Source organism: Lactuca sativa, chromosome 8 (assembly GCF_002870075.4).
Source record: "Lactuca sativa cultivar Salinas chromosome 8, Lsat_Salinas_v11, whole genome shotgun sequence".
Taxonomy (NCBI): domain Eukaryota; kingdom Viridiplantae; phylum Streptophyta; class Magnoliopsida; order Asterales; family Asteraceae; genus Lactuca; species Lactuca sativa.
In genome coordinates this window covers 60,990,647-60,998,946 of record NC_056630.2, presented here as the reverse complement: position 1 = coordinate 60,998,946, position 8,300 = coordinate 60,990,647, and the positions used below count along the sequence as shown (strand labels likewise).

The 8,300-nt window shown below is 35.1% G+C and overlaps 1 protein-coding gene across 1 annotated transcript; it reads left to right on the top strand.

Moving 5' to 3' along the window:
* The first annotated feature begins 704 nt into the window (after nucleotides 1-704).
* Nucleotides 705-1,813, top strand: LOC111911265 (E3 ubiquitin-protein ligase RHA2A). The gene has a single exon (XM_023907066.3). The coding sequence runs from the start codon at nucleotides 754-756 to the stop codon at nucleotides 1,360-1,362; it is 609 nt and encodes a 202-aa protein (XP_023762834.1). The 5' UTR covers nucleotides 705-753; the 3' UTR covers nucleotides 1,363-1,813.
* Nucleotides 1,814-8,300: the final 6,487 nt, after the last annotated feature.

Genomic DNA, 8,300 nt, shown 5'->3' with positions numbered 1-8,300 from the left:
ATCGAATGATCGATCGTTCTTTTCTACTTTTCTTGGGGTTCTCAAATTTGGGGTTGGGGTATTAGGAGGTCACAGGGACATTAACATGCTTGTATAGATCTATGGTGTTTTTTTACAAGAGAGAGAGAGAGAGAGAGAGAGAGAGAGAGAGAGAGAGAGAGAGAGAGAGAGAGAGAGAGAGAGAGAGGTAGACCCCAAATTAGATAATTATTTTATTTTTCATTTAAATTAAATAGAAAAATCATTTAAAAAAATATAACAGAAGGGCATAATAGTCTTTTCAGTTTACTGAGGGACCAAAAACGCAAAGAAACTAGCTCAAAAAGACCATCAATCCAAAAAAATCATGATTTGGACTAAAACCCCAAAAATTTGCATACCACATGAACCATTTTTGCAATTTTGTCAAAAATTGATAATAATCATTTTACTAACCCGGTAAAATTTTGAAATAACAAAGACCTTAAAAAGTTTGAACGATCATACAAATTAAAAAATTATAGGGAGCATTTATGTAAATTTGTTTATAATAATGAATTCGAAGCTTGGGAAAGAAATCAAGAATTGAAAAGAGACGTCAAAGAAGCGGACCCACGCGTCACATGCCTAGGCCCCATGACCGACTGCGAAGAGTCTCCGGCTCCCATTCTTTAGGTTTTGTTTTTATTTATTTTATATTTTTATTTTTATTTCACATTTCTTCTGTTTCATTTCAACAACGAGGCGTATTTAACCACCACACGCCGCCTGTCTATGCTTTCATCCCTCCACGTTAACCTTCAATCTCTTTCTCTTTTCTCTCCCCCTTCTCTCAAATCAAATTCAAATCTCTCTGTGAATTCTCACTTTTTATCAATGGGTTTACAGAACCAACTTACCGATGTTTCCTCCGATTCCCTACCAATTTTCCTACTAGCCGTCATCGCCAACGGCGTTTGTTACATCCGCTCACTCGTTTTCACCTTCCTCCACTCATTAGGAATCTCTCGCTACCGATCCGATGAGGTCGACGACGCTATGCTGTTCGACGCCGTTGGCTCTGGTTTAGCCGGACTTATCCTCCTCGCCGATCAGCTCAACCTAAACCGTGTTTTCTCTTACAAATACAGCTTGTGTTCAGACCCTCGACCGGATCCGGCCTCTTCAGAATGTGTCGTGTGTTTGAACCGCCTCACCGACGGTGAACAAGTCCGGAAGCTAGACTGCCATCACGTCTTCCATAAGGAGTGTTTTGACGGATGGCTTGATCATCTCAACTTCAATTGTCCGCTTTGTAGGTCGCCGTTGGTTTCTGATGAGCGCGTGGCCATTACACGCCGCCGTGTGACGGATGATGTCGTTGATTGGTTCTCCTTTAGATGATGAATTGAAGCTAGATATACATACTTGAATGATGAATCTGTGATGATATTGATAATTGATAAGGTACTCGTGAGCAGAAATAGTCAAATTTTCAGAGGTAATGCTGTAGTGACAGGTACTTGACGCATGAATAGTTGTCCGTTAGTCTGGATTTGGTAATTACTGCTCTAGAAAAAAGGTCTCCGCCATGTTTTTACCTGTTCCAGAGGTCTTTTTTAACGCCTTAATGCAGGGTTTTTTCTTTGGAAAGGGTTGATGACAATTTTTGACATTTGACATCTTTTTAGGGTTTTTCTTTCTTTCTTTCTATGTTTCGAAAAGGGATTTTTGGCTGTGGTTTCTTGTTTCACTGTTCCAAATGTTTCTTTCTTCTGATCTTCTCAAATGTAATGTTATAAAAGAGTTTAACTCTTTTTCATCTTCAAATCGTTTACTGCAATTTAACTGTTCAGTGTTTGTAATGTTAATATTGAAATAATAAAATTTTAAAATTATTTAATAAATAATAAGCGAAAGAAAATTAACAAAAAGTTCCATTAAAGATGCTTATTATATAAAAAAAAAAAAAAGGTAGGGATTAATCACAAAAAATGCCATAAATTGGAAATCTTTACTTATTAAACTTATAAAAAACATTACATTTTTAATATTTATAATAAGCGACAAGATTTCTAGTAAAATTGTTTTTAGTGGCCTCCATCATAATATTTCGCAAAATAAGTATTTTCATGAAAAGAAGTCGACATATTGATTATTATTTAGACACTCGTGAGTCGTGAGGTCTAATATAACTCACGGAATACTATTTTTCCTCAGAATTTAAAGCTAAAACTGATAAATAAAAGTAAGTTTTTTAGACTCGAACTTTGGGTGTTTAACTTCAAATATCATGTATCTTAATCAATTTTATTGTACATAATCTTGTTTAGGGTTAATATTATAATATGATAATAGTGAGTTTTGGGTTATCCCTTTAAATAAAAGTAAGTTTTTTAGACTCGAACTTTGGGCGTTTAACTTCAAATATCATGTATCTTAATCAATTTTATTGTACATAATTTTGTTTAGGGTTAATATTATAATATGATAATAGTGATTTATCTTTTAACTGTAATTTTGTCATTATTATTTTTTTTTCTATTTTCTACAAGAAGGTTGAGCAAACCGAGACACTGATAAAACCATAATCGAATCCAAAACATAGATTTTTGGTTTAGATTTTTCAAAACCGAAAATTTCGGTTTGAGTTTAAAACTGACCGACTCATGCAAAGTGGTAAAACATAAGAAAACGTATATGAAAAATCAACACATGTTTATACCTTTTGCATTTGATACTATCGGTTTCCTTGCGTCAGAAGCTGAGGAACTACTCAATAGAGTCTAACGGGTCATTGTTAGTAATGTTAGGACCCCAATATCTATAGATATTGATTTTAAAAAAAATTAGTTTTGTCATCCAAAAAAGAGTTGCGGTACAGCTTGTTGTTCGTTTATCCGCTACGTCTATGTAAAACGTTGTTCTTTAATTAATTCACAGGTGTTTTGTACTAAAACCAAACTGACCAAATGGTTTGTGTTTTTGTCATCATTTTTTTTTTCGATTATACAAAAAGGTTGAGCAAAACCGAGACACCGATAAAACCCTGACCGAATCCAAACCGTCGGTTTTGGTTTAGATTTTTCAAAACGGAAAAAATCGGTTTGAGTTTAGAATCGGCCGACTAAAACCAAACTGAGCAAATGTGTTTGGAACTGACCCAAACCCAAGAAACCGATCTAGTCTACTTTCTCAGTCACATATTTATTCAGTTGCATATTTATTGTTCATTTTATATTTTGGAAGTTTTTATTCTTCGACTGTGACTTTAAATATTTTTATTTTTGATATATCATACTTGATACAAAATAAATGAATGTATAATGTTTTAAATGTCTTTTCATTGTTATAAGTTTCATCAAATCATTTATGACACAAATAAAAATATTTAAAGTCAAAGTTAAATAATAAATACTTCAAAAATTAAAAGTGGACAATAAATATGAGATAGATGAAATATATATATTTATTAATTATATAATTACTTAATATATTTTTAATAAATGTTTTATATTTTATTAAAATAATAAATATAGAAAATTTGAAAACCATAACCCTATTACTCTCTCTCTCTCTCTCTCTCTCTCTCTCTCTTTCTCTCTCTCTCTCTCTGACACGAGCACGACTGCATCACAAAGACACGAGCTATATCCTTTAGTTAGTAAATCGCCTAGTTGATTCGTGAAAAAGAAACAAGTAAGATAAAAGCTTTATTCTCTCATTTATAGTCCCTCAAGTCCAAATGCAAGGTTGACGATTACGCTAGGGATGAGCAAAGGAACTGAACCGGCTGGAACCGGCCCGAACCGGGAACCGAAGTCGGCCGAAATTAAGAACCGAACCAGACCGCCGGTTCCTACCGGTTCTTGTCGTGTCTTCAATGTTGGAACTGATCCTTGATAAATAGCAACAAATGGTTCCGGTTTTTGCCGGTTCTCGGTTCCAAAAATCTACAAGAATATGATCCTGGTCCTGGCCCGATCGGTTCCATCGGGTTCCAGTTCCGGTATCGGTTCCGCCAGTTCCCCGGTCCATATGCATATCCCTAGATTACGCTTTGAATTTGTTTTATTTTGTTTAGAATTGCTGGAAAATTGGTTGAATCCCAAAATCCATTTACCCATCGGCTGGGCCCAAAAACTGAAGAAATTGACCTATAAACCCAAAAATCGAACCCATTCAAAAATATAACTCAATAGGTTTCAAAACCCGAAACCAAATTTTCCTCTTTGGATTCAGTTTCACCTCCAAACTGATCCATACACACCCCTGATATTTAGGTCTATATAGAGCTAACTTTGTCTCCATTAGGCCATCTAATATGACATAATTAATAGGATGAAAAAAAATCCCCATACCCGATGAGGGACCCAAAAACCGCACCTAATTTGACCGGAAAATCCCCAAGTTAACGGGGAATGAAGATGGGGATGGGGCATCTCCAAATAAAAAAAGTGGGGATGAGGATGAGGATGAGGATGGGGATACCCCTAATCCCTAGCTCTAGACTCGATCCAGTAGATATTAATATATAAAAATCAAACAAAATATATAATTATAGTAAAATTTACAATACTTTAAATTTGATCAAAGTAATCCAACTCATTAGTAATTAATTGGTTGAAATTATATTTTTCCTTATTTGTTTATCTAACTTTACATCGTGTATAATTTTTTTCTACTTGGTTTTCTATTATTACTTCAAATATCACTCTCATAACTTTTTTACTTGATTTTTCATCTATGTAAATAAACTTGTAGAAAATTTGTTTATAGTTTTTATACAATCTATGAATATTTTATGTTTTGTAAAATCTTTAAGCTTACATTGCTAAACCTGGAATTAAAACTTTTCATATTATAGAAAAAAAAATCATCGATTCCCCATCGAGGATCCCCCAGTCCCTGTTGAGGGTAAGGATGGGGATTCGTGTATATTCCCCTTTAGGGATGGGGTAGGGATGAGGATTGGATGGGAAAGAGAATTCGAGGGATGAGGATGAGGATTTGGGTCCCCGTAAATCTTCGGCCCCGTTTCCATCTCTAATAATTAATCCACTAAAGTGCATTCTAATGGGTAATGAAAACCTATAAAAAATTACTAAATTGCATTCTAAGGAGTAATGAAAGCCTATAAAAAAATTATTGACACTACCAAATACAATTAAAAGATAAATGGTATAAATAGCAAATTGTCTATAATTGATTTTCATCCTATAACATTATCCCTTTTATTTACATTTCAAGTGAGTATTTATATCATCTAATTTTTTTTTTGAGCTATTAAGACCATATTTGTAGATACCCGTAGGGATTGGAGATAGTATATTCTTTTGAAAAGATAAATGGTGTGATGGTTTAGTGTTGAAAGACGTGTTTCTAGAGTTATATCGCATAGAACCTCAGAAAAATTGGAAGGTCAAAGAGAGAATTCAGGGAAAGGGTTTGGATGGATTGAATTGGGATTGATTGAGACAACCGAGAAGAAGCGGGGAGGCCTCTTTACTGCTGGAGTTAGGCAATAGAAATTCCACTATTACTCTATCGGAATCTAGAGACACTTGAACTTGGTAATGAAATTCATTTGGGAATTTCTTTGTGTAATCCTTAAGGTTGTTCACTGGTGATGTCGAGGCAAATGGTGTTACTTGCAAGTTCAAATGGTTGAGTTAGGTTCCAATCAAAGTCAATTGTCGTGCTTAGAGATTATTCTTGGATAAGGTTCATGTTTCTTTAAATCTTGTTGCTTGGGGTGTGCATGTGACCTCAGATCTTTTCCCCTTCTGTAATGGCATTATTGAAAGAGTTGACCATTTATTTTTTTAGTGTTCTTTTGAAGGGGCTGTTTGGAGATGGTGTAACATTCAATTTAGGTGAGCAATTGTCAGCTTTAAAAATTCAAAGATTTTAACCCTACTCATGACGTGAGGTGTGTATATCACATCGTGGGGAGGTTAGTGTAATTGCGCACCATCTTTGGGCTCACGACGTGAGACCAGCCTGAGAGGAAACCCTAATTTTAGGGGTTTTATTTTGTATTTAAAGGAAGTGAGGGATAAGGTTAGCCCACCCTCAACCTCCATCACCTCCTTAGACTCCCTTTTAAAACCATAACACCCATATTTGATCTAGATCTTGTTTGTGGTGATTCTTGCTAAGGAGGAGAAGAGGAAGAGCATTTAGTCCATTTGCATTCAAGTCTCTCCATCAAGCATTCTTACACCTTCTGGACCTTTTGTGAGTTTCAAGTTCATTGCTTTATGAGTCTATAAGCTTAGATCTAGGTTTTTATGCTTAATCCTTCATATTCTTGATGATGTGGTGATTGGAATCCATAAAGTTGCCAACTTTATGGATCTCTAGTGTCCCTTGAGTGGTATAGATGCTAGAGCTGGAATATGATTGAGTTTTAAGACTCTTGCATAAGATTTGGTGTCATTTCCTCTTTTGTGCCCTAGTTAGTGTTTGGGACATGCATTTCCAAAAAGCCACAATTTTTTTGATGTTCTGAAGTAAGTAAGACACTATGGAGGATTTAGTTGCTTGGACGAAAAGGGATTAAGAGTTTCATTAAGAACTTATGATCAGAGCGGTCTCACGATGTGAGCACATGGGTGTCACGATGTGAGGATGGTATTCCTTAACTATTTTAACTTGTCATGACGTAACCATTAGGGTCACAATGTGACTAGTGGATTGTGGGACATTCAAGTGTGGATTGATTTTGACTTTGACCAGGGTTTGACCAAGTTTGACCTAAGAGTATTTTGGATATTTTGAGTTATAATTGAGATTGTTCACTATTTGATAAATAGGTGACTAATATAGCTAATATTCGGAGCAATGTCCTGTTTAGCGATCTTTTCAGACTAAGAGTTGAGTTTTCCTCATTGTACTTGTGGGTCGAAGGCACTAATGTCGACCCACTAGATTATGTATCCGGTTATATAGGATAACGTTATGTTGGTTATATGATAGATAGGTAGCTATGTATGACTACCTATATTTGCTTGATATGTGTTTATTTTTATCTGTTGTATATGTCGACATATTGTTGTTGGGTTGAGGCGGTCCTACTTTGTGTTGAAGGCCAAGACACCCAAGCTGTTCCATATAGGTTATAGGCCTTGTGAGGTGGTCTAGTCAGGCCGAAGGACCGGAGAGTGGTCCGATAGGTTGTAGGCCCTGCGAGGCAGTCCAGTCAGGCTGAAGGCTCATATTTGCTTGTTGTTTGTTATGTTGTGTGGTGGTAATTTGGGGGAACTCACTAAGCTTTAGCTCATTCCTCTCAACCTCCTCTTTCTTTATCTCATTCCCTTCTACCCTATCATCAGTGACACCTCATCTATCTTCGGTAACATAACGCCACTAAATCACTACTACCATCATCCTCATCTTTATATTCATTATATATTTCTCCTCTGTCATCCCTGATTTGATCCATTTATAAACTTTTCATGAATGACAAAACTGGATTTTTTTTGTCTGATTTAGAATTTTATTTTTAGTTTATTATTCTAGTTAATTATGTTATTTTTAAGTATCATGTCTGAAATTAAAAACCATCTTTCCCCTTAAAATCTCTAGTTGCAAGTTTGAAATTAAAAAAAAATGTATGCCCAACTCTGCTTCGATTATGTTGCAGGTGTAATTCGATTATGTTGCAGGTGTAGTGGCGGCTCGTGGGGAATATCTCTCAATGGTGATGAGAGATGGTTGCCTCTAATATAAATGGTGGTGATGACATCGAAATAGTGATGATCACGATGGGGATTATCTCTTGATTGAACCCATATCTCCTTCGATTTTGTTAATAATGTCGAAAAGGGGAAGAAATTCATATATTTTAGAAGAAGTTTGATCTTGATTTAGATATGTTGTTTGTGATTGAGGGTGGTGTTGGTGGTAGTGATTATGAGTTGGTGTTGCTGCTGGTGGTGGTGAGATGAGTCAACATTAATGTTCAAACATAATAAAGTAAAGAAAAAAATAAGGATAACATGCTCATTTATAAGCATGTAATCGGTGTAGAAGGAATGAAGCAGGTTTAGAGTGAATCAACTTTGATACAAACCCTTTAATTAACACGACCCATACCCTTCTCCACCGAACCAACGTAAATCCTATATTAAGATGACTCATTTACAATATTAAGATTACACAATTATTATACATTCCACAAAAGTGTTATCCATAAAATATAACACGGATCAAAATTTACTACTTAAAATAACATATCATAAATAAAATAAATGTCTAATATGGAAAACATGCATAAGATAATGTAGACATTAAGATGCATCTTTAAAAATTCAGGAATGTTAACTCAGTCAAACCTA